Genomic DNA, 27,576 nt, shown 5'->3' on the forward strand with positions numbered 1-27,576 from the left:
AACCTTAGAGTAGGAAGATCTGAAAGGTCATCATTCGACCCTTCCATTTTATACACAGCGAGTAAGAGGTCAATCAAGGCCAGAAAGAGACCAAGGTGTGGACACAAACTCGAGCATCAGAAGAGAAACTGTGACCTGGGGTCAATGAGGACCCCCTGGACATCCTTGAGCAGAGAGCCTCAAACGCATGGCACCACGCTGAGGGCGACACTTTCAAGAGCAAAGTATTCTCTCACCTCATTCACTCTGCTTAAGAATGCAAATATATTTTTAAAGCTATACTTTCAAGTGAAGTCAACAAGTGGCTGCCGTGGCTTAAAAATTTGCTTCCGGAATGTATACAGTAGACATGCAGCCCTGATGCCCATGGAGGTGCAATCACAGGGGAAACCTCCTCTAAGCAATGACCTCCAAGGGGCAGGGGGCAGCTCTGTACAGTTGAGAGAGAGGCCCAGATTATAGGGACCTACTGTGGATTAGCCAGCCCTCCACAGGGACCCAGGGAAGGAAGCAACAGTTGACACATAGGCTTTGGGTCTTCACAGAAGCACCATCTTGCACACGCTCACCCAAGACTCGAGTTAAAAAAAAAAAAAAGGTATTTTATTTTAACGTCTTATTACTAAAAGGTTCTCTTTTGCTAACATCTCTCAAGCCCACAAATACCTACCAAAGGATATTTTTCCACAGAAGAACAAAAGAGAACTGTTGTTTATTGTTTCTTTATAAAACAATGTTCTCTCTGAACTGTGTTCCAGTAAATAGCATTAATAGCTGAACAATCTGCAATTACCACCCTGCCACTTATTGTTATGCATTAAAAAGAAATCAACACACAAAAAGAGATTAATCCCCACAAGGAGAGCACTTCCTTCCAGAAATAAAACTTCCATTTACAATGCTCTTTTTGACATTGTTTCCTTGTATCCAAGGTCGATCCTGATGGACCATAACTCACAATCATGATTTTAAAATCTCTTATATTAAAAAAAAAAATCCCTCCCTTCCAAATGTAGTTGAAGCAGCCTCCTCACCCAAGTAACTGTTTAGTACTTGAAATGGGAGAAGCCATCTCATTTCTTCTCTGCCTAAAGGAAACATGTGAATTTTCTCAAGAATCTTCATTGAGTTCTAAATGTTTAAAGAGGAATTTGTAGGTCAATAGGCGATATTCCAGTCACAGGGAATCGTTTCTGCTATCTGGCACTGGGGTTTCATTGTGCTCACCTTTCCAAGGTCCCCAAGACAGCAGCTAGGACCCTACTTCATGGGACAAGAACCTCAAGCCAGATGAGCCTGTGTGGTCACAGATGCAAGGAAACAGAGATCCACATGCAGGTCAGGGCTCAAGCCCCACAGTGGATGCCCCTTTCCTTAGGCTGCCTGTGTGGTGGCCAGGCCACGTGGCCCAGGACAGATACCCCAGAGTGTGAGAGGCTGCAAATCCCAAATCGGTCACTGTGCCTGGTGTGAACCGGACACTGGTGTGAACCGGACACCAGGCTGGGAAGTCCCCCGGCCTGATCTCTCACCAGACAGGGCTCCGGACCTCTGAAGAAAGCCACCATCTGTGCCCATGGGCTGACTGCCACCACAAAGGCTGTGCTCTGCTCACCTTCTCCCTGTTGGCTCCCCCAGTGACCTGCATGGGGGAGCAGAGCCCCCTGAGACCCTCCCCGCTGCACTCACACCTACAGCCGCGTCCTCTCAGCCAGACTAGGCTCCAGACAAAATACATCTTGGATGTTTCTCATGTTGATTCTGAACCAATCAGTTCACTTCATGTGTTACTTCAATTGATTTTTTTTTTTTTAAATTTATTGGCTGTGCTGGGTCTTTGCGACTGTGTGGGCTACTCTCTAGTTGTGGTACATGGGCTTCTCACTGGGATGGCTTCTCTTCTTGCAGAGCGTGGGCTCTAGGTGTACAGGCTTCAATACTTGGGGCTCCCGGACTCTGGAGCACAGGTTCAGGAGCTGTGGCACCCGGGCGTAGTTGCTCTGAGGCAGGTGGGATCTTCCTGGACCAGGGATTAAACCTGTGTATTCTATGTTGGGAGGCAGATTCTTTACCACTGAGCCACCAAGGAAGCCCTTATTTTACAAGCTGAACCATAGGAACTGTATCCTCCTCCTCTTTTTTGGAAAAACAGTCCCATGTTGGCAATTTCCATACAGTTCACCTAAAACACCTGCCTCCCCTGCTTCAGTCTCCCTGGTTAAACCTTCACGTGTTTTCCTGTCCTTGGTTAAGCTGGGAGCTTCCTCTCATCCTCTGATGGCTGCCGAAATGCACGGGTTAATTGACAGGGCCTGGCCCTTCCCCTGTCCTGGCGTCCTTGCACAGCTTCTCTTCGCTGACTCTCCGGGTTGTAAAGTCTTTGCTGGAGTCCTAGGCACCGTAGGGTGGGACATCCCTGGCCTCTACTCACTAGATGCCAGCCTGCCCCACTCCCCACTGTGACAACCAGAACGTCTCCAGACATGCCCAAGATCCCCGGAGCTCCCCCACGGCTCAGGAATCCCTGTTCTCCTGTCAACGGGGGCGAGCTTGCCACCAAAGAAGGTCAATGCCTGCTCTGAAACTGACGCAGTGAAAAGCTCAACCAGAAGGGCCAATGTCACCTGCTCCTCCCCAGGATGCACGTGGGCTCAGGGAGCTCTCCTGTTATTCCTTTGATGCTCCATCAACTGGCACATTGATGGAGTGTCCACTCTCCTTGAGAGCCTGCTAAGGAAGATTCTGGCGACTTGGGCTTTGAAAGACCATGGACCTTCCAGAGAGATGCCTTGAGGTAAAAGAACGTTTTCTCTGCTGGAAACTGCAGGCTAGCTCATACACTGCATGGTGAGCATATTCAGTAGGAATACAAGCTTTTAATTTTCCACATATATTGAGTTGCTGAATTGCATTTTTATTTACTGTATGTCATGCAGACACTTATTAGACCCTGATGGCTAAACAGATGTAATTAGTATCCTTCACTGGTAGCATGTACTTGAAAGTCTTGACATTTTCAGCTCAGGAAGGGAAGTCCAACAAAAGCACAGTGTTAGCCTCTCAGGTGGACCGTTCCTCTCAGGACCACCCCCTAGGCGATCACCTTACACCTTTTGAAGCCGTGGAACAACTTGGCAGCACACGTGTCACCCTCATCACTCCAGCCTCCGCCATCTGTTACCTTTCACATAGTTCTACTTTCCTTAGTTAGGTGTCAGGGGGCTTGGACGGCAGCTTAATGAAAATAATTACTGGTTTTACAGCTGAAAAGAGAAGGAAAAAGCCCTGCAGTCTGTTGTTTTGGTGCAGTCATCTATCTTAAGTCTCCATGGCCATTGAGAAGCTGAACCAAGTTATAACAGAATGTTCTTTGATGAAACCTGACTAATCTATGGCTTGTCCATTCTCATGAAGCCTTATGGGAAACACTCAGGAAGCAGTGGATGCTACCTAATCCAAGACTGACTCTGTGATACAGACATTTCATCATTTGGGGTCTGGACAACAAGCACACAGTAGGAATTGTTATTAACTTAAGGACACACATCAGGAGATGACTAACACACAACTATCCTTGTAAATATTTACTCTTCCCTCAAACCTAAACCTTGAAAGTTTCATTTATTGCTATAGCAAACCCTTTTTTTTAGTAAAATACCACTCAATTTGACTAATGCAAATTCAAGCTAATGGGAATTATATTTTTAGAAAAATAGACATTTGCTTTTAAGCATCTAATTACTTTCAAAAACAAACAGTAACAAAATGGGCTAACGCAACATAAAATAACTGAGACTTTTAGAAGTTATAGCTTAATAACTGTAAATAAATCTACAGTCAGCTTGAATTCCAGCAAGATTAGAGAACACCTTCTCTCATGTGGAGAGAAAATGTGCCTGGAAGTCTTTCTCGTACATTTCTACTTCCCAACAGGTGAGAAATCTTTGGGAACATCCCTGGGTGTACCCTCTGACATACCCGCTGAGTCAGCCCTGGTGCTGCGATGTCCATGGGAAGGAGGGGGTCCCATCCTGCCCTGCTCCCACTTTTTCTCAATTCATCACCTTGCTTTCCCAAACCAATGCTTGCTTTGAGGAAAAAAAAAAAAAATGAACACACTGCCAGGAGATCCTGCCTTTTTGGGGCACTTAGCATTCAGCCCTACACCCCACTGGGCCACAATATTCCACACACAAAACACACAACATACATGCACACAAGTATATAAATACACAGGGCTTCCCTTGGTGGCTCAGTGGTAAAGAATCTGTCTGCCAATGCAGGAGACACAGGTTCGATCCCTGAGAAGGGAAGATCCCCCGGAGAAGGAAATGGTAATGCACTCCAGTATTCTTACAGGGACAATCCCATGGACAGAGGAGCCTGGTGGGCTATAGTCCATGGGGTTGCAAGAGATGGAAACGATTTAATGAGTAAAACAGCGACAACAAACAATATAAATACACACACAGACATGTATACACACATATAAATAAACTCACACACGCACATAAATCCTCACCCATTTCTGTGCCTCCTGTCGTGGCCCTCCTGGCCATGGTCCACCCCACACAACCACCGAGCCTCAAGCTGCCTAATGCACTTGTGCTCAACGCCCCATTATCCGTGGGATGAACTCGGATCTAAACAAGGCTCTCTCCAGTGCTGCCTGGATCCACGTCCACATGTCATGTCCACGCACGCATCAGGCACTAGATCAAAACCACCCTGGTTGTTGCTTCTTCAACATGGCCTGAGAAACCCCATCCTGCTTCTTGTCCTCCCACCATCCTTGGAAGTCCTGCCGGATGCCCACTGCCCCATGAGCTGCTTCCAAACCAGCTGACATCTAGGGGTGTTCAGCATGGTTCCATCTCTGCACTGTGGGCATCGCTCAGGCAGCCCTTTGCACAAGAGGATGGATGTTACAGACACTCATTGTCTGTGGGTCTCATACCACCAGATACACCCTCGAAACCATGCTGGTCTTTACTAGGGTGGGGAAAAGTGCTCAGTGGGAAAAGGTCATTGAAGCTTTTACTATATTGAGGAAAGGACAACGTGGCCCTAATAATAAACTGCCCAATAGTAAATCAGAGGACCCAGTAATGCTCAAGGAAGGGCCTCCGAGGTCCCCCAGGGCTCCCTCATCCACTTTCCCGCCTGTGGTTGGGCAAGGTCCCTGAGGCCAGTGGGGGACAGAGCTCAATCTAGCACCCAGGTCTGGGAGTTCCCAGTAAGAGGCTTGTCATCCATTAAAGTCAAATGCTGAATATATTCTAAAGCCATCTGAAATCCTGGAGTCTTGGAATACACATTTTCCCATTCTTAAAAACCTTAGGAAGAAGGCCTGCAATTCATCTTATTTCACTCATTGCAACAAACCTACAATTTTTAAAAATTGTTTTCTGATGAAGCTTTTAAGATAGCCTTCTTAAGTTCCTCTACTGACACACATCAAGGTTACTTAACCTTCCCAACATTAGCTGGACCTTTAAATTTATAAATATGCACTTTATCCTGCCAGCACCAAATTAAAATCCCATGAATTCAAACCTGGGTAACAATCACTCCCTGTACAGAATAAGAACTTTAGAGATGTATTAGAAGTATTTCCTTGGAGAGGAGATAAGGTAGGTCTCCAATCTGACTTGTTAATTTTTCACTTTTTCTAAAACTGAACATTCACTTATGTTTCACTGTAAATATATTTATAAATTTATGTATAGCACACATATATGGTCTAGTTATGTCTAAATTTCCAGCAAAGAACGATTCTTTGTCTGAGAAAAGGTGATGCAATTATTACGTATTGCTGCATGATACAGGCTGTCTGGGGTTATTAGAAGAAGCAGGTATGGCCAATTTACAAGTGTCACCCCCGCACCTTGCTTTCAGGGCTCACTGCTGAGCCTCATGCTCACCAAGGGGCCCCTTGGGATCTCCTTACAAATGACTGTTTATTATTATAGTATTCCATCATGTATCTCATGAGAGGAGGTTGTAACATCCGTTAAGAAAATCAGGAACTGTTATGACTTCTATGATAGAATATTCCTCTGTGCCTGATGTTTTCAAACTATGTTTCCTTTAGCACTGGCAGGGAAAAAGATGCACTAAAATGTGTAGCGGAGTGAAAGCAAAAATGTTCCTAAAACAAGTTAAATACTCTTGGCTACAAAACAAATTAGCCGGGGCGAGGGGGTGGGAGAAAGAAATGCTCCCAGTGCTTTCAGCACCTGAAACATCGAGCCACCTGGATCCCACACCACTGGTGCCTACCAGGACATCACTGGGGGAGCCAGGTTCTTACAAACGAAAGATTTCCTGTGCTGAGTCTGAGACAGGAGGGGCTTCTATCAGGGCATTAGAGGGCTCACAGACTGGCTAGAGGACCCAGGCGGCAACCCTGCCCAGCCAGGCACCCAGCCACTGGGGTGTGGCCCCGGCAGGGTCTTGGCTGCCAGCAATGCAGCGGCCGGACCAATGCAGGCCGCCCCACCTGCCGTCTAGAGCCACACGGGGCCCCTGCTGGGCTGGAACACGGCTGGATGTCAGCTGGCGGCCAGGGTGTCCAGCCCTCTGGCATCGATCCCACAGCGGGCAGGTGCTGCCGGGGGTCAGGAGTGCCTGGAAAGGGAGCCAATGGCCAGGACACACGAGAGACATCCAGGTCACAAGGTCCCTGGACACATCATTCCTCGTATCTGATCCACCGCAGGTGAAGTCACGGTTTCTCACTCGGCTCAGTTCAGTCGCTCAGTCGTGCCCAAATCTTTGCAACCCCGTGGACTGCAGCACGCCAGGCCACCCTGTCCATCACCAACTCCTGGAGCTTACTCAAACTCATGTCCATTGAGTCGGTGATGCCGTCCAACCACCTCATCCTCTGTCATCCGCTTCTCCTCCTGCCTTCAATCTTTCCTAGCATCAGGGTCTTTCCCAATGAGGTGGTTCTTCACATCAGGTGGCCAAAGTATTGGAGTTTCAGCTTCAGCATCAGTCCTTCCAATGAACACCCAGGACTGATCTCCTTTAGGATGGATTGGTTTGATCTCCTTGCAGTCCAAGGGACTCTCAAGAGTCTTCTCCATCACCACAGTTCAAAAGCATCAATTCTTCAGCACTCAGCTTTCTTTATAGTCCAACTCTCACAACCATACTACGTTCTGAAATTCCAGGATGCCTAGTAACAGGTTTTAATCAAATGGTTATGTTCCAAAGTAAGAGACTATATGGAGGAGGGAAAAAATAACCAACACCCTAAGACATCGGAAAAATAAAATGGGCTCATTTGGCCGAGGGGCTGCCCTGCCTTCCTCGGCATCCTCGGTGTCACCATGAGGGTCTGTGCTCACCAAGCACAGTGGCGGCCTCGAACTGAGTGTGTTCCTCAGTCTACCCCCTCAAAGTCTCCCAGGGGCCCCCTCAGGGCGGCGCTACAATCATATGCAGGTCAGGGGGCCGAGGTGCAAGGAGGTCATATCACTTGTCTACTCAGAGGGACGCCGAGCCTGGAGCACAGAAGGCTGGGAGCCCAGGCTCCTAACTGTCACCCCTTAGACTGCATCCTGACTTCACATAGCGAGGGTCCGGAGCTGCAGCAGACTTTGCTAAACCTATTTCCCCACCTGGGAGCGGCCTCGTGCTTTTTGGTTTGTTACCGAATATGATAACACGACTTCCCTGGTGGCTCAGTGGTAAAGAATCTGCCTGCAAATGCAGGTTTGATCCCTGGCTCAGGAAGATCACCTGGAGGAGGGCATGGAGACCCATTCTAGTATTGTTGCCTGGAGAACCCCATGGACAAAGGAGCCTGGTGGACTGTGCTAGATGGGGTCGCAAAGAGTCGGACACAACTGAAGCGACTGAGCACACGCACAACAATGCAACATCATAGATGAAAACGACAAAGACCCTCATTTCCCAAAATTTCTATATGCAAATTTGCAACCATAATTGCACTGATGTAAGCTCCACATTTAAAGGCGAATTTAACTTTGATGTATTTAACAGACAAATTGCATTAAGACCTTCAATCTGTAAGTCATTGTTAAAAAATAGTTTACTTAAATTTTAAGCAAAGAAAACTTTCCAGTCTTTGATATATGTTCTTAGAAACATAAAAATAACATTCCTTTCCTCAACTGTCCTTTTCCATTTCACACATATTGATCTGTCCATATGTTTTAAATAATGATGAAATTAATAGGAACTGTTTTTAATAAATCCAAACCCTAGCTCCTTTCATGTCCACATATTCAGAGGGGGAGACTGAGGTGAAAAAGCTGCTTAAGTATTAGGACAAACGAAGCAGAACAGGGAACAGCTTTGGAAGAGAAGCTGGTGAGGAACGGTGGGAGCAAGGGAGGGTATTGCAGGCGGGGATGGGAGGAGGGGCCCAAGGGAGGAGGACTCTGAGTGGGGGGCAGGACTGAGGACAAAGCCCAGGTGAGACAAGACAGGAGGAGGGACGTGGCTGAGGCCTGTTTGTTTGCCCGACGTGTGCGGTGTTGAATCCACGGGAGAGACAGACCCTGCGGAATAAGCCAGGCTTCCCGAGAGCTCTCACAGACCTTCTCATGTGTGGCGCTGGGCAAATGCCCTCAATATCTTTTGAGCCTTAGCTATTTATACAGCGGGTCATGATATTTGTCTAACTGAACTGCAGAGAAGAATCGATGGACAACATCACAAGTTCCCAGCCCCGGGTCTAGCACTGCGGTGGTGCAGAGATGGCGACCCTCCACCTCTCCAGCTCAGACACAGAGCAATAGGCTGGAGGGAAGCCAACAAGAAGACCCCCTTCACAACCAGTCCAGGCAGTCCCGAGAGCCTTCCTGAATCTTACTCATAATTTATAGTTATTTTTGAAAGTCTTTACCATCTGAATTATTTTCTAAATCAGCAACAGGATCCATTTTTTCTTAAAAAATTCATAGTCAAGGAAAAATAAAACTATTTCAAAGCATTTTCTCCACCACACCAATAAACCATAAACTCCTGCTATACACATCTTACTGTGGGACATGTCACTCGATAAGGCCATGGTTTTATCTACAAAACTGTTGAGTAACTGGTCCAAACAATATTAAAAGCAGTTGGTTTGAAATGTGCTACATTTTGAATTCTAGCTGTTTGGTATATGTATTCTGATTACTTTTTTAGAATACAGAAATGACTGTATTTGTTTATGTAACCAATTTGTTATTACATTAGATGAAACTGCTACTTTATATGACTGTAACACAGAACATCATCAGAGAGATATTTTACAATTTTTTTTAACAAAAATAAATCTCCCATTACTGTAAGTGCTCTTATGTTTGAAAAAAAGAATTTTTAACATTTTAGATCTTATTTCTAATTCCACACTTTCTAAGTCACTACTGACATGGTTTTGCTACTCTCTGATCTGGGAAAGCATCTGTAACTTGGGCCAGGCCATAGCACCAAGCTCCTCAAGGAACTGGGTCTCCAGGGAACTCTCAAGGCTCTGTTTGGCCGGTGAACCACCATCGTGCAGACAAGAGTGCCACCCAGAGGTGAGAGGAAGAAATTCATCTTGGATTTTACTTGGAAGACAAAATGAATCTGTTAAAAATTTTAAAATGATTAGCTAGTACTTATTTCATTAAAACTAAGGAATATTTTTTTACAAGGTTCTCTCTGCAAGAAAGAAGCTATCTAGTCCCAGGCTATATAAAAGCATAGCACTTTGAAAACTCTTATAAGACAAAGAGTCATGAGATGGTCCAAGTCACAGGTGCATAGTTTGTCAATTAAGACATTGAATTTAACTGTATTATTTATAGTACACGCTTTCTTTGCTTTTTATAATTAATATAACATGTGTTTCCAGAAGTCATAGAAGTTCTGGAGCAACCACCATGATCTATTTAGACATGTGGACCAAAAGTTAAACTAATTACCAGAGGCATTTCTTACTTAAATGAGAAAAGTTTCTTTCATTAGAAAGCCTTCTGCATAATTTACTTCTGGCAAAGGAATAAAGTTTATTTAGAGTAATTCTGTTTGGCAGACAGTCATCACTTCTCAAACATATACCAATAATTGTTAAGGTTACAGCAAAATAGTCAATTCTATGAAACATAAAAACATGAGCTTCTAATGGTCGAAACAAAAGGCTAATTATAAAATAGAGATTTATGATATCCCTGTTCTCTCTCAGAAGTCTGGATGGTGGGATTACTACTAGCAGTGGGCCATCATTTAAGATTTATGTATTTTAAAATGAACTACAAAAGATCAAACTTAACCAAAACTAAGGCATACATTAAAGTGTTAAAATTTTACATATAAACTTTGAAAACTTTTTTCTACCCTGCAAAATCCCATTTTTTAAATAATGTTAGGGGTTCTCAAATGTTATAATATACAGATCTCATCTCATTTTACTGTTTCATTTTTATTCCAACACGCTTTAAAATAGAAAGGACTCTAAACACACCTATTTACATGACTTTCTGGAAAACTCATTCTAGAAATACTCAGTGTTTACAGCTGACTTCAAATTTATTTGTATTAAAGTCTACAAAAATTCTACAGAGATTGTACAGCTGATTATCATTTCCAGGTAGATGTTTTTCCTGCAAAGCTTAGCAAAATGCTGCTTTAAGGTACAGAGTTGTTAACTGCACCTTCCTCTCTTGGTTCTGTCACTGAAGGATCTCATTAAAATATGTGAGTTAATTTTCTTTCCTGTTTTTACCCTTAATCTTCCACATGCCCTGAGTTGCATCATTCTATAAAACATGCTTTCATCCGCAATGATGGCTGCAATGTATCTCAGCAAGGAGTACAAACAAGTCTACTTACACATCCCTACTTCTACCTGCACCTAAGTCCAACCTGCTCTATAGATGTCCACTGCACGCTGCTGGAAATGTAGTGAATATGACAGAGACAACACAGTAGTAGAGTATGGCTGTTACTTCAGGGGAAAAGCTCAATGACTAAAGCTCAAAGAGTTTAAGTTAGTTAAATGTTAGTCGCTTAGTTGTGCCTGATTCTTTGCGACCCCATGGACTGCAGCCCACCAGGCTCCTCTGTCCATGAGATTTTCCAGGCAAGGATACTGGAGTGGGCTGCCATTTCCTTCTCCAGGGGATCTTCCCAACCCAGGGATCGAACCCAGGTCTCCTGCACTGCAGGCAGACTCTTTATCGACTGAGCTACAAGGGAAGCCCAGCAGGGAATATTTCACAAGGGTTTTAAACAGGGCACAAGGCAAGGCTGGCAAATTTGGAGAATGACTTCTTACATGTATCAAAAGGTTTGTGTGTCTGCATCATATATTCAAAGCATCAACTAAAGACAGAAAGGATGGCTACTCGGTAGTTCACAAATGACTCAAGTTCACTGATAGGTACTATCAATTTAAAGGGTAAATTCTGAAACATTCCCAAACCTATAATCAGTCAAGAGGAAGTGAAGTAAAAGTCACTCAGTCATGTCTGACTGTTTGCAACCCATGGACCACACAGTCCATGGAATCCTCTCGGCCAGAATACTGGAGTGGGTAGCCTATCCCTTCTCCAGTGGATCTTCCTGACCCAGGAATTGAACCAGGGTCTCCTGCATTGCGGCGGATTCTTTATCAACTGAGCCATCAGGGAAACCCAGTCAAGCTATCAGTCAAGAGGACCTGGTGTTAAAATTAAATGCCTTCACATTTCTTAAACTCTTCCCTTTCCTTTTTCCCACCTCCAATGCTGCCATCTTAGTTCTTGCCATTAAAAAAAAAACCCGAACTATATTTGTTTAATGACTTCCTCATTAACCTCCAGGCCCAATGTCCTACTCTATCCTAGTACTGTCACATTTCTAAACCCATCCTCCAAGCAAAGTCCAGGACAATCTCAAGCTTCACAAACCAATCATGTCACTTGCCTGCTTGATATTCAGATAGTAAGTCGAGAGTCAGTGGTCCCACCCCCTTCCCTGTCTTCCGCCCACAAGCAGGGGGCTTCTAAAAGGAGGAAGGCCAGAGGCTACAGGCTGGTGACTGTCGGTGGCTCCTGTGGCCCTTCTGTTTCCACTTAACCACCAAATCACATTTCTTTAAGAGAAATTACTTCCCCTTCAAGAGATGTCAGAAACCATAATTTAAGGTGAGGTCATTCTCGAGAACATCCTAACTCCTTAGATAGTAGCTTTCAAACCTTTTTAAATGACCAAAGTCATTTTCTTCATAACCCAATATCTAATGTAGAACCCCAGCAAAAAGATGAGTGAGATGAGTATTTCTGAGGCTGGCAACAGGCAGAGATTAGATCACACAGAACTGGACAGGCCACAGAGTAAAATTCAAATTCGGTTGGTGAAATGTAGAGTCAGGGAGCAGCAGCCTGGATGAGACACGCCGGACTCATTCCTGAAAGGCCACTGGTGCTGCTGCCTGCCTATGAAAGACGCGAGACTATGGAGAATTTCAACTTTCAGGGGTACTTTCATAAACCCCAATTGCATCTGCAAAAACATGACACATGCAATGGAGGCTTCACAGATACCTGGTCCTCGCTGGTCAGTCCCAGGTGCATGACGAGGTAAAAATGCACCAGGAAGTCTGAGTTGGGCAGGACATCCTGGCGCCGGGTCATCATGGAGCAGATCAGCTTATAGGCTTGGAGTTTGCCTTCCTTATAATCGTCAGGCAGCGTCGTCGCCTGCCAAGGAGATGTTTAGAGATTTAATCAACCCCAGATGCAGATGCATTTTGTCCTTTCATTTACTTCTCAGTTGTCCACAAAGTTGTTTATGGAGATGTGGGAAGCGCTGGCTTGAGTAAGACCCAGCCTGTCTTCAAAACATGCAGTCTTGGGCAATTACATTTTTTAAACTCAATTTCAGAAAGGAAGGGGAAATTACAATAAAGGAATAAATACATATTCACTTGCCTTAAATAGCCATGATGCAAACATTCTGAGTGGTGGGATCAAGGCAGGAGGAGATGGAGAAGACTGGTTATCCAGGCTTATTGCCAGGTTATCCCGTATCTATGATTCGAAATGAGGAGAATTTTAGGCAAGATAATATACAGTTTATCCCAATGACACATCAATATCGTGCTCCACGGTCAAATAGCTGCTGTCAATTAAATTTCTGTAAGTTGAGTGAAAAGCTACAGCATTTACAATTATTTCTTTTATCATGAGATCTACTGTCTTTTTGAATTGTGTGCTGGTTTTAGATCTAATGCAAAACTAGGGCATTGTTATTCCTTCAATCTTAATGCTTGCAGAGGTCATCCTGAACTTCAAGTGATAAGGAATGGTTTCATGAGTTATACTGTATAAACACAAATCACATTTTTGAAAAAAGAAAAAAGTACTAACATGGGGAAAACATATATTGTAAACAAAAACCAACACTAGAATGAAAATTATATGTATTCTTTTACAAACAAAGGACAAGAGATTGTTCTTTTACAAAAATTATCCTCAGAAATAAGATTATATACTAATAATGGCTTTCCATGTGGACGGTGAGGTTAAATTTCTTCTTAGCATTTCTCTACATTCAAATTCTGTACAGTAAGACCAGTACTGCTTTTGACTAACTACAACTATTGTATAATATCCCATTCTTTGATATCCTATAGCAATAGTTTATTTATGCATTAATGAAATAACTTCTAGACATATATAAAATGACCAAGCTATAAGTATTTTTATTTATTTTTTGATCACCAAATGTACTTTGTCTCAGTATCTAAACTCATGGTCCAGAATGTGTTCAAAAGTTACATGCAACACAGTTTTTAGGTTAAGTGACAAATCAATGTTACCATACTAGAATGAAAGGTAACAATAGCAGGACATACCTTTGCTAGCTTGTACCAGAGTTCATAGAGATAGCTAAACACCCTGGCATGGATTTTGGGTGACTGGATATTATTCACATCTCCAAGGATACCCAAGATTCTTCGCCACAACACAGCGGCTGAGTCTGGGTGCCAACCGGTGAGGGTTCCCCCAGCAATTATACTGCAGTCATCAGCAAGGCATTCGCTGCTGTCTGTGAGGGAAAAACGTGTGTTAACACAATTTTTATTTCATTGTTACAGCCTTTTATCTTTAATGCAAATGACCTATGCTTGAACATGTATGAAAATTCAGAGTAAAACAATTCAGAGTAAAATAATTGAGATGAGGTGTGAAATGGCTGACAACTTGGAAGGACAGGAAACTGAGATTGATGAGGAAATGTCAGATGACTCTGATTCTTCCAGCCAGAGGTGATGAGAAAGATCCTGGAGACCCTGAGAAGGTCTTCATAAGCAATGGAGAGGAAGGAGAACTTGAGTAGGAGGTGGAGGAAGCACAGTCCTGAGAAAAAGTGGCCCAGGATGGCCCTGAGGCAGGAGTGACATCTGAGGTGTTTGTCACTGTTAACTCAGGTTTGTGGGATGTATAATTTGCTTATAACAAGTTTAATCCTTCTTAGATTCAAGGAGCTGTAAGAAATGTGTATGATCATGTAGCTGTCACATGCACCACCTCCATAACTGACATGAAACTTCCTCTTCATTCCACCAGGGCCCCTATGCCATTGGTCCCCTCCCCAAACCTCTGCTCCAGACAACCACTGCCATTTCCTATCCTTACAGCATTGCCTTTTCCAGAATGTAAGATAAATGGAGTTCTTTAGTAAGTAGCCTTTCCATCTGGTTTCTTTCACTTAGCATCAGGTATTTATTTGAGAGATTCATCCATGGGGTTTGTGTATCCATAGGTGTCACAGTTTTTCCATTCACCTGATGAAAGACACTGGATAGTTTCTGATTTTGGTTTGATTAGACCTAAAGCTAGAAATGTGTACAGGCTTTTCTGTGAACATATATTTACCCTTCTCATCTGTAAGACCAGAATCACAAAATGTTATGTGGTATTTCTTCTTCTTTTAGTGGACTGCATGTTCCTAAATGCCTGAGAAAGGAGTGTGTCCTCATAAGTCTGAAAGTCTTGGTTCCCTGACTGGTAAATTCATAGCTTGGCTGAGTATAGAATTCTGTGTTGGAAAAGCTTTGCTAATTTTCCTACAGTTCCCTTTATAATCTTAGATTCAAAAATAATTCTGATAATTGAAACTTTTATGTGAAAAATTATTGACTCTGGAGAGCTTCAACATATCTGGAGCAGGTTGAAAAAGACAGCTTCTCTTTTATTTGAAGCTTCAGTAAAGCTAGGAATTGCCCTCTACTTTTATAAATCTATTAGAATTAACCTATTGAATTGTTTTTAATTTTTATGTTGTTTTTATTGTTTTGTTCCCTTTTTTACTCCCAGTATTTCTTCCTCGGTCAATCTTTCCTATTTGCCTATTTTATTAACGTTTTTAAAGAGTGTTCTTTGCTTTTTCTATTGCTCTGTAGTACATGTATAGAAGCTGATTTAAAAAAAGATACTAACAAACATCCACCACCATTGAGCATCATTCCAGGTGCATGTGCTGCTGGGGTTTTTCAGGTCTAACCACAGAAATGGAAGCACAGTCTACGGATGCGAGGAACTCAAGGGGAGGAAGGACCAGAGCCAGCCAGGAGCAGAAGAAAAGTGTGACAAGGAGCCCGGGGCAAATCCACGGCCGGCTCTACATGCTTCCTGCACAACCGCTAACAGCTTATTATGTTTATTATGGAAAAAGCACAAGACCCTGAAGCGGAAGATTTCATAAGGATGGTACGTGTGTCATGGAAAAGCCTTCCCAAAACCAGGAGCACTGTTTCTTCTTAAGAGTGAAACACATCAGTATTTTCCACATCAGTGTCATAAATATACTCGACTAAAGAGACATATATAATCCATGCTGGAATCCCCCACACTACCCCACACAGACAGCAAAAGCCAAACTGTGGACCTTCTGGACTCTCAGATTGACTTTTACAAAACCTCCTGATGTTTCGTCTGTCATCCTCCTGATGTGTAGTCTGTCAAATGAGTGTGGTATCAAGCATCTGTTGGTCTGAGAAGGTCTGGTGAAGCTTCAACGAACCTTACAAATAAACCTAAGCTTCCAAGTGAACAAACAGCATCATATGGCATGTATTTTTCTCATGAAGAATGCAATGAGTCTTTAACCCTGTAAGGGGTTAAAAAAGAGTCAGGAGATTTGGTGACTTAGACCTTTGCTCCATCCCCAAGCATCACCCCTACAACATAGCCATCTGAAGTGGATATCAGTCTTCAGCTTTCCAATCATGCTGGGATTTCCCTTGAGTGATAGCTCCAAGTAAACAGAGGTCAGGTACCTTACCACCTGCATCTCCCTGCAACCTGCCAACAATCACATTCTCTGTTGTGGAAAGATCCCCCTTCCCCACCAAAAATGTATTCCTCAGTGATAAAATTCTAGGTAACATCCCCCATCACATTATCAAAATACAGGGAGTCTTTTCGAGGTATTTGCATGCTCAACATTACTGTGAAAAAAATTTTTTAATGAGTTGAAATGTTTTTGCCCAAAATGATTCCACTTGTGGCATAAGCAACAGAACAGATGCTGACATTTCACATGTAGATGGTTCCTCGGTGAAGCGGCGCTTAATTAAAAATTGGGATTTGAGAGATATCTGAAAATTTCATGTTCACCTCAAAAATACCAAACAGTTCATTTTCTTTTTCATGAGCAAGCTAGTATGCTAGCCTAAGAGCACCTTTTTGTTTCATTCTTGCTAAATGCTTCAGAGACATTAAATATTTTTTATTAAAGTAGGAAGTCTTGCAAACAAAATTATATCACCTTTCCCCAAACACATATAGGCCTTTAATACAGGAGCAATCTGAAGTTTAGAACTTTGCAAATGTCCAAAGGACTTTAGTCATGAAATAAGTCTTGGTGATTGGTAAAATAAGGCAGCCAACCAAATGGCGACTTCACATGGCAGCAATTTTGTGTAGGTTTGGTGGAGTATACATGAAGCATGGCCAGTGCTTTGAAAATGACTTTCCCATTTGAGTTGAAAAGGCACAAATCCAAAAGCTCAATTGAAACACCTTAATTCTGGGACCAGGAAAAATTAGGCCTAGACTTTGATGATTAAAAAGTGGAGAAATAGGGGACTTGCCTGGTGGTCCAGTGGCTAGGACTCCATGCTCCCAGTGCAGGGAGCCCAGGTTCAATCCCTAGTCAGGGAACTAGATCCCACATGCCACAACTAACACCTGGCACAGCCAAATAAATAAATTTTTTTTAAGTGGAGAAACAAAAAATAAATAAATAAATAAAGTGGAGAAACAGCAGGTTGGCACTGTGTTGACCATCACTGTGGCCTTTCTCATCTGCTTCCCAGACATGGAACATTCATTTAAAGATCTCCAAGTTGAGCAACCAATCTTATGGTACTTATCATCATGATTTTTCTTTAGAACATTTGATATTTCCAAAAGAGATCAAAGCCTGGTGGAGATTCCAAAAATGTGTGCAGTGGCAGACGCTGACAAACCATTCATGCAAAAACAGTTTTGGTGGCAGGTAACAGGGATAATTAAAAGCAGAAGCTATAATTCAAAGCAGAAGTGGTCAAAGGATTTCAGTAACAACATTGAAAGGCAGGGCTGGGATAAATATACTAAGAGAGATTTTGAAACCCAACCATACATATTTTTTACTACCAAAAAAAGGTTAAAATGTGTTGTTTTAAGCTAAATCAAACAAGAGCCTGCAGCTGAAAGCTGATTCATCCCCCAACTGAAGTACTCACTGACTGATCCTCTCCCGTCATGCACTGTCCTGGAGCCAAAAACCAGCTGTGAACAACCTATCACCAATGGCAATCCCATCCCTGAAGCGGGGCAACACCACTGACCCTTCCTCCACTAAAGCAAAGTGTTGAAAACTACTTCTAACTGAATCTGATCTTAAGATGCAGCACCAGACTTCCAGTGGTTGAGAATCCTCCTGCTAATGCAGGAGACACAGGTTCAATCCCTGGTCTGGGAGGATCTCACGTGTGCAAGGACAACTAAGCCTGTGGGCCGTAACTACTGAGCCCGCACTCTAGACCCTGGGCTCCAAAACAAGAGAAGCCACTGCAATAAGAAAGCTGCACGCTGCGACCAAGAGCAGCCCTCACTCGCTGCAACTAGAGAATGCCTGAGAGTAGCAATGGAGACCCAGAGCAGCCAAAAATGTTTTAAAAAAAAAGAGTATCACCGATGTAATAGGTACCTGGAAAAGAAGAAGCACCGAAGCTGGCCCTTAACCGTCAAGGTTCTGCTAACTCTCGGTTCTTAAAAGTCTCTCTGACAAAGAAAAGAAAGTTTTATTTATGCTGGAGTTGAATTAATGACAGTCACTTTCTTATGGTTAGTTGTTTTTTTCATCTCATTTTAAGAAAGTCTTCTCTCCCTCAAGGTCTTAGAATTTTTAGAAGACATTTTCCTCCAAAAGTTTTTAAATTTTCCTGTTTACATTTGGGTATTTATCCATTGGAATTTGGCTGCAATCAGGGTATGAGGCTTTCTGCCCGCTGGCTAAATGTTCTGTGTGCTTGACTGGGCAGCCCATCCTTCTCTTGTCAGATCTAGGTCCTTATGCATCCAGTATATGTTTTATATTTCATTCTTTTAGTCCATGTCTATCTCTGTGATTAAAACTCTCTTTAAATAAGTCTCATCACACTTATCCTATTATTTGTCCTCATCAGGATAAATGTCTTATTTTTTCTGTCCTCTTGGTAAGTTCTTCAGTTGGTCCTGGCTATGCCTTAGTAATCTTTTTATTTGTTATAGCATCAAAAGCAGTCTTTCTAGACTATAAGCTTATTTGCTAAATAAGAGATGAGGTCAGCAGCAATATCAATACTTAGCTATTGTTTTTCAGTCATTCAGTTGTGTCTGACTCTGTGACCCCATAGACTGCAGCATGCCAGGCCTCCTTGTCCTTCACCAGGTCCTGGAGTTTGTTCAAACTCATGGCAATTGAGTTGGTGATGCCATCCAACCATCTCATCCTCTGTTGTCCCCTTCTCCTCCTGCCCTCAATCTTTCCCAGCATCAGGGTCTTTTCCAATGAGTCGGCTCTTCACATCAGATGGCCAAAGTATTAGAGCTTCAGCTTCAATATCAGTCCTTCCAATGAATATTCAGGACTGATTTCCTTTAGGATGGACTGGTTGGATCTCCTTGCAGTCCAAGGGACTCTCAAGAGTCTTCTCCAACACCACAGTTCAAAGGCATCAATTCTTCGGCACTCAGCCTTCTTTATGGTCCAACTCTCACATCTGTACATGACTACTGGAAAAACCATAGCTTTGATTATAGTGACCTTTGTCGACAACGTAGTATCTCTGCTTTTTAATACGGCTGTCTAGGTCTGTCATAGCTTTTCTATAGAGTTATAAATACCCCCTTCTTGAAAATCATAAGCTCAACTGAACAAAACTTACATGTGAGTCAATTCTACTTTCTTATTTTTGGTATTCTTGATACTCTGGCATCTGGGGCCTCCCTGGCCAGGAGGGGCTGCCACTCCCAGGGCTGCCAATTCCTAGAGATGGCAAACAACTCACCAGGGAGTATGTCGTTCACATGCAAACCTCACAATCCCAAACCAGGCATCCTGACCACCTTCCTCTGTCTAGCTCTCACCAACAAGGGGATGCCCCGGTGCCCTCATCACTGCAGGGGCTGGCACCTGGCTGCCTGGGCCAGTGTCTGTGCTTCAGATTCGGCTGAAATGATCTAAACCAGCCGATCCGCAGTCTGCTTAGTCCGCCCTGCCTTCCCTTACCTGTGCAAATGGCGATAAAGGATGTTGCTCATGTTTTCCTCCCCCTTCCTACTTCCTCACCAACCTGGGTGATCCCCCATGTGCCCTCCCATGGGGCATGCTGTGCCCATATTTCTTTTTTCAAAAATTTACTATTTTTGGCTGTGCCGAGTCTTCACAGTTGCCCAAGGGAACAATGAAGTTTTTCTAATTAAGGCAAAGTGGGGGCTACTCTCTAGTTGTGGTACACAGGACTTCTCACTGCAATGGCCCCTCACCGTGGCAGAGCACAGGCTCAGCAGTTGAGGCACACACACTGAGTTGCCCTGCGACATGTGGGATCATCCCAGGTCAAGGATCGAACCTCTGTCCCCTGCACTGCAAGGCAGACTCAACCCCTGGACCACCAGGGAAGCCCCCGTGCCCCTATTTCTAAAACCTTCTTCCTTCATGCCAGTCACCTCCATGTCTCCATATCTTGCCATACAAATCCCAGACACATTTTGAAGCAGTCCACTATAAATTTAACTGTCATTTCCAAAAAACATGAAATGATTTAAATAAGAAAGCAAATACAAAACTAAACTGCTAGCTGGCCAGTGATAAAGGAATTTAAGATTTTAGAGGCAGTTTATTATTCCAAGCATTTAATAACTGGTAGGATTATTCAGTGAGAAATGGAGATACATTCAAATTGTTGGATCGCTCGCTTTGCATGTCCTAGAGATCAGGGTAACATGAGTTTTGCTTTGTCCATTTATGAAGAAGTTTTTCTCCTAAGAACAGAAAGTTAAATTCAGAACAGTGATAATCCGTAAACCTTATCATATTACGGTTTGTCCTTTTCACAGATGACAAGATGAACTATTGAACTGAGTGTACTGATTCTCGATATTAGGATTTCAAAGAAGAGCTGAGTATCTGGAGGAGTTAATCACAGCAGAGAGAGCATCATATGAAATTACCTCACACAAGTGTATTAGACCGAGCATAGCAGGGACACTCTGAGATGGGATCAGAGCTAAGCTTTCCAGAAGGCAGACAAAAGAGGTAATCACCCAATTTTCTCTCTTTTCAATAAAAGTAATTAAAGCTATTCCTTGTTTAGGCAAATTCAGCTTACTGAAAATGCACTAAAGTCTTCAACAGTACCATGATGATGATTCCCCTTGGATAATCTGAATATTGTACCCAAAGAAGCCACTGATTCCATAAATGTATCAATAATTCTTAAATAGTTTGAATGGGGCTGGCAGTTGTAATTTGAACAGCAGCGCAGAAGAAAGGAGTGGGCATGACTCTGGAATTGGAGTGAAAACACTCTGGAAGCCAGTTCCAATGCTGGGCCTACTTTCTAGTAAGATTTCTCTGGGTCTCAGCTTCTCCACCCCCTCAAACAGAATTTGTACAACCTGACCTGCTTACCATAAAAATCAAACAGGATGTCTCAAAGTTCTTTGTAAACTGTTAAATCCTTCAGAAATTTATGATGTTATTATTCACAATTATTATATTTATTTTCTATATATAATGATTTTGTATTATATATATTATAGAAATTATCATTATATATATTATAGAAATTTCTATAATGAAAGAACCACAAATTTGAGAAACACCAATTACTACCCAATAAGTTATAAAAGTAAGCACATGGGTTTCGTCAACTGTTTTCTCATTAACTTTACAAGGCATCTACCATGGGCAGAGGTGAACATTTAGACCAAAAATGTCCACTATCTCTTAAGGGTGGCACTTTTATAAGGCAATGCGTTGTTCATTTACAGTTAATTGGTTTGTTTTTTCAGTTGTAATTAAGATAAACATTAAATGCACATTAAGATCATTCTTTTTGGTCTTATCTATCTCATAGATAAAAGATTTTTATCCAACACCATTTTTCTATGTAAATTTTATGAAGTTTTTATGCTACTTTATTAGAAATTTCCCAAAACACAGAGACTGGTTAAAATTTATACTTTAATTTATGAAAACCAGTTTACTTAGTTAAAAAAAAAAAGCTAAGTTAAGAGTTTAGCCTTTACTTCTAATTTTAAAATTATTTTTAGTGGTTTAATACCACGTTTTACTCAACACGTGCTTTGTGGTTTGCTGTTGCGATTCTCACCAAGGATGTCTATGGACCTGGGAACGTGGTGGGCCAGGAGGGATATGGCCGTGGTGGGCACCTCCCACGCTGAGCTCCTCAGAACACTGGCCTCTCCAGACACTTTCTTACCAAAACCAAGCAAAGCAAAAACCCAACTTCTCTTGGTGCCCTCTATGTGACAGGCCAGGGAGCTGAACCTAAAGTGAAAGGTTCACTTTCCCAGGGTCACACGGTATGTGTGTATGCATGGGCGTGCATGCGTGTGTGCATGCATATGAAGAGCTAAATCTGCTCTATGCGTTTGACTTAGAGGCTCACTCACTGATTCCTCCAATAACCCTATAATATGGACTATTAGTATCCCTACTCTACTGTAAAGAGAAACTGAAGGACAAAGAGATTTACCAGCTCAAGGCCACCCAGCAACTCCTTGGCAGAGCCTGGATGCCATCCCAGAAAGTTTGGCTCTATAACCTATTCATGAATCTTAGAACTACAAATACTCAAGGGAAAAATGTTGCAAAAAAAAAAAAAAAAATACAGAATATGACGACATTTTTAAAAAGCTTAAAACCAAAATTAAATGATAGGTTGTTTGAAGAGACAGATACTGTGGTTAACACTTTATAAAGAAGTAGCAATGGTTATTAAAAACCCCAGGAAAACTTAAATAAATGCAAAAATAAATTAATTAATTAAAAAAAAAAACACTGCAGACAGGGTCACAGTATTCACATAAGATGACAAGAGAAGGGAAGGATTTGAGAAGGGGGCCCCCCTGTTGGGGGTCTCACTGGTGGGGCAGCTATTCTACTTCTTATGCTCAGGGCAGGCTCACTGATCCATAACATGCATCACAACTTATCTTGCATGCATCAAAGATTCTATGGCAAAGTTAAAGAACACAATAATAGGTAAGTATTCAAATTCTTCCTTTTCCTGGATTCGTGGCACATGTAAGTTGGAGAAATCACTTTTCTCTGCTTTCAGAGTAAAGCAAATCTGGTCAGGGATAGCAAAGCGTTGGCCTAAATATCAGCCACCTCCTCCCGTGTTGAACAGCGGGTGTGGGCACGATAGGTTTCCTCCCTCTTCTTCCACTGTTTCAGAATCCTCTGCACACAGGACACCAAGATTCCGGGGCTGATTGTGACCAGGGGGTGGGGGTGGGGGGACTGGGGTGGGCACACCCATGTGGGAGGGGGCAGCCCCCATCATCACTGTGCCGAAGGATGACCTAGCGTCCTCACACCTGGGAAACCCTGTGAAAGCCGCTGCCTCGTCTGAAGGATGCGGTTACCTGTTAGGTTCGAAGCATCCGTGGGCCGGAGCTGTAACCAGTGGTGGGCGTCAGCGCTGGTCACAGAATCCGCAGGCGGGCTCAGATCTGGGTCTTCCTCGCAGGTCTGCCAGGGACTCAGGGATAGCTCTGCCTCGGTGCTGCAGCCCAGAGTGGGGTCACTGCTCACACTGTCACCTGGAATGACAGAAGACACAGTCCAAGAAGGCCAGGGCAGGGCATGAGCACCTCCATGGTCCCAGCACACAAGGACCTAAGCAGCTGCCCCGGTGGGGATCATTCAGGGGACCGGGGCCTGCATGGGGCCCCTGGTCAATGACACACAGCTTCCAGGTGTGGATGTGAGTTGCCTTTATGGGCTCTGACTCTTCACAGGTCTTAGTAACTGAGTTCCCCTGGTACCCACAAGAGCACATCCTCACAACTTGTACCCCGACTTACTCAACTATGAAACAGGGGAGGCAAGAGCAGGTGGATGGGAATTGATCCCACTACAAAGGCAGGTTCATGCTTCCAGGCTGAAGAATCTATGTCTAGACATGAACCTAGGCAAGTCACCTAAGATCACCAGGGGATGAGACATCCCACCAATAGAGATTCTCCCCCTCTAAGCACTGAAATGTTCTGATTTGTCATGGTGCAATGATGCTGTCAAAGGCTGCGAAGCCCTACCTGGCTATTCAGTCTGACACAGAACCGACTCCGTCGGCCTGCCCCTTAAGTCCCCTGTCTGCTGCACACAGACGGCGTGCCCACCCTCTCTGCCTGCAGCCCTCCTGGTGCCCTTTGGGTCAGCCGCTGACGGTCCCCCAGCCTTGCTGCTACTAATCTACTGTCAGGTATTCACGTGCAGAGAACTGACAGCTAGGCCAGTCACCTGCGAGGTCCCTCACTTTGCCTGTCCCGGGACTCTAGAAGGTGGAGTTGAAGCGTTCCTGCTCTGCCCTCCACCAGGAACAACCAAGAAGGAGGGGGCATGGCAGAGGACCTCAGGGAAGCAGAGTATTAGGGCCGCATATCACAGTACCTAACAGTACATCTCAGCATCCCAGGCAAATTCTAAATACTTATACCACTGACGTCAAGGTACTGCAGAAGCTTTGTGTTCCAAACCTAGGGAAACTTCCAGAAGGAAGACCATTCTTCCCTCTGGGCCTGTCTCTCACCAGCCATCAGCCTTGGTTGTGCTTTTCACCTGGAGAAAGACCCAGGGCTGGAAAGACAATTCTCGAAGGTAACTGGGTAGTGTTTAATGTTTGACTGGTGCTAACCACCCATCTATCCTGGGATTCCACATATAAAAATGTCCCATATCGCAACATCATGTCTTCAGATGATATCATTCAAGTGAGAAAGTCAAAAGGAAACAAAGTCCATCCATGTTGAAGCTGGACGAACACAGACCACATCTCCTGGTACTTACTCTTCTGTCTCTGCCGACATTTTCCTTGCATCTGCTGTGAGTCATCTTTCAAATCCAGTTCAATGGGGCTGCTGCTTCTTCGAACTAAGATCTTCAGACAGAAAGAAAGATTGTGCTGGTTACAGAAAAGTTTTAATTTTTACAAGACTGTTAAGTTTCTAGTCCATATGTCTAAAGAAAAAGAAACAAATGAACAGCAAGAACAGTAACAAAAAACTGAATGACATTCTGCATTGGAAGGATATGGGTTCACTAATTACTGTGACAGAGTTATAAACTACCCAAGATCTTAAATTTAAGACTTCTGCTTTATCAGCTGGCATCCAATTAATATGCTCTATGGAGGAGGGATGCCAAGTTACATGGAACTCATTTATGTTGAGGTTCTAGCTGTACCTCTGCTTGGGTACACATGCATAATGGATATCATCCTCCAGTAGATATAAGTCACCAGCGTGTTGGCAGGGAGGGCGTAAACCCCACCCATACCCATTCTTGTTACAGGTGCAGCAGGCTTCCCTGAGCACTGCCCAGCACTGGACCGTGGGTTAAATATGGGACTAGAAAGCTGGGAGGCAATCTGCACCCCCTACATTTTACATAACTGGCGTGGAAAGACAAAACGTACACAAATTACACAAAATGATCACAATGTACATTAGCAAAATATGCAAGTCAACTCTCTCTAAAAGGTATGCAGAAGAAAGTGTTACCTTGATCGGCTCACAGTGACAGGAGAGCTGCTCAACAAGGCTACAGACATGAGGTGGTAGAGAGTAGGCAGGAAGGGGCTCAGGGCAGGAAGCACTGAGAAATCAGCAAGTTCTACGTGCAGGAAAAGAAGCCGATTACAGCAGGCCATGCAGGGTAGTCAGGAGAAGAGGGAAAACGGTAAGAAGGAAACGTGACCGCCTTCTACAAGCGGCACATCCGCCAGGGGGCCTCCAACATCAGGCTTAGGAATTTCAACCCAGTATTGACAAAATGAGCAACCGTATGTTCCAGACAGTAGCTGATTGTGATTAAAAACATAATCAAAATGGTTAAGTTGACTTACTATCTGTGGAATAGAGTTAAGAAGAAAGTTGCTATGGAACCTTGATGGTAATTCAGGAATGAGCAGACAAGGCTTTTGATGACAGAAAGGGAGAAGAAGAGATAAATTCTAAAAATGCTGCAGAATGACAGACAAGAGCTTATATAAGTGCTGTCCATGGGAGTGGAACTTAAATTACAAAAGGATATGAACCTAGGGGACCATGAGAAAGACGGTGAGAAAAGAAGGAAGTGAGGTAGGGAGGAAAGGCAGATGGATGGACAATGGACGGAGGAATTGGGAAAGTTTCTGATATTTTAATATCCATCTTTGGGCTGAATATCTAAAGAGAATGTACCATAAGTGTGCAATGAAAATCCATGACTGGCAAGATGGAGATCAGAGCCAGAAATGAAGATAGTATATTTAAGGCTCTCCAGCTTAGAGTGTACAAACATCATGGGATTCAATAAGCCAACTAAGGGAATGAATACCAAATAAGCAAACACATGAAAAGGAGGGACTAAGATGTAAAATTAAAGGATAGAATAATCATTAAGCTAAAACACATAAGTAGGTTATGAATAAAATATTTAGAAGATTAACAGTATGTAAAAAAAAATGTTAGCTTTATTTTTTTTTTAAATGTTAGCTTTAAAGAAGGATGATATATATCTAATATTGTTGTTGTTTAGTTGCTCAGTTGTGTCTGGCTCTTTTGTAACCCCATGGACTGTTGCCCACCAGGCTCCTCTGTCCATGGAATTTCCCAGGCGAGAATACTGGAGAGGGTTGCCTTTCCCTTCTCCAGGGATCTTCCTGACCCAGGAACTGAATCTGTGTCTAGTGCATTGTAGGCAGATTCTTTACCACTGAGCCACCTGGGAAGCATATATTTCTAATATGATAATGGAATATACACAGGATATCTCCTTAATTGAAAAGCAGAATATAGGCTCTTCTGCTTCTGACTCTCTGGAAGATAAAATATCCTCCAACTATAGAATCTACATAAAAATCTGGGGCTCACAGGAAGTAAAATAAACCTTCAAGGGACCCACCCCCTCCTCCCACTCCCACCCAAGCAAATGGAAACCAGGGCAGTGAAATGGGGCTACCTTGGGCATCAATCTAATATTACCACTGCCAGTGGCAAAAGCAACCAGAGTCCCAAATTAAAGTAGCACTCCCTCTTTTGTGAAACTTCATTGTATCAGAAATCCAGGTTTTCTGCAGATTCAGATCAGCCAGCTAGGAACTCACAATCAAAAGTCACCAAACACCAAAGGAAATAAAAAACCCACTATGCACAAATCTTAGAAACAACAAATACCAGATTTAGATTCTCCACCCACCCCTCAAGGATTTCAGATGATCAGATGAAGAATTCAGAACTTCAATCTGTGACTAGTTTAAAGGCATAAAAGATGGGAATCACACAAAAATGAGCAAGCTATAAGAGATCATGAGAGATTACAAGATACACTTGAAAAGTGTTAACCTGAACTTTCAGAAGCAAAACATAAAATTGTTGAATCAAAAAAATTCAATGGGACCATTAAACAGCAGACTATATATGCATAAGAAGAGAATTATTGAACTGAGTGAAAGACAGATCTGAAGAATCACCCAGAACGCACCCACATAGCCAAAGAGAATGGAAAATATGAAAGGGGGCTTAAGAGACATAGAACACAGAATGAGAAAGTCTAAATATATTTCTACCCAGAACTCCATAAGGAAAGCGGAGAGAGAACAAAGAACAGGCAATATTTGAAGAACTGATTACCAAGAATTTTCCAGAAGCAATGGAAGAACAATGATTCACAGATGCCTGGTACATATAGAATATCCAAAATAGGACAAATTGCACAGACCAAGAGAAAATGCGCCTAAATATACTGTAGTGAAACTGGAGGACAAGGATGAAGAACAGTGAGGAACAACAAACAGGATAGACAGAAGGCCTCTCA

At 43.1% G+C, this 27,576-nt stretch overlaps 1 protein-coding gene across 4 annotated transcripts in view; it reads right to left on the reverse strand.

The window, feature by feature from the left end:
- The window catches only part of RALGAPA2 (Ral GTPase activating protein catalytic subunit alpha 2), a 269,834-nt gene that overhangs the window by 135,239 nt on the left and 107,019 nt on the right, over positions 1–27,576 (reverse strand). For all 4 annotated transcript variants that reach the window (XM_070472230.1, XM_070472229.1, XM_020878409.2 and 1 more), the window contains 5 exons: positions 24,568–24,658; positions 23,145–23,321; positions 13,847–14,040; positions 12,921–13,019; positions 12,534–12,689 (listed from right to left, as the gene is read on the reverse strand). In XM_070472230.1, the coding sequence (XP_070328331.1) occupies positions 12,534–12,689; positions 12,921–13,019; positions 13,847–14,040; positions 23,145–23,321; positions 24,568–24,658 (717 nt within the window). The remainder of the gene's footprint in view (positions 1–12,533; positions 12,690–12,920; positions 13,020–13,846; positions 14,041–23,144; positions 23,322–24,567; positions 24,659–27,576) is intronic.

The sequence above is a fragment of the Odocoileus virginianus genome, chromosome 9, assembly GCF_023699985.2.
Source record: "Odocoileus virginianus isolate 20LAN1187 ecotype Illinois chromosome 9, Ovbor_1.2, whole genome shotgun sequence".
Taxonomy (NCBI): Eukaryota; Metazoa; Chordata; class Mammalia; order Artiodactyla; family Cervidae; genus Odocoileus; species Odocoileus virginianus.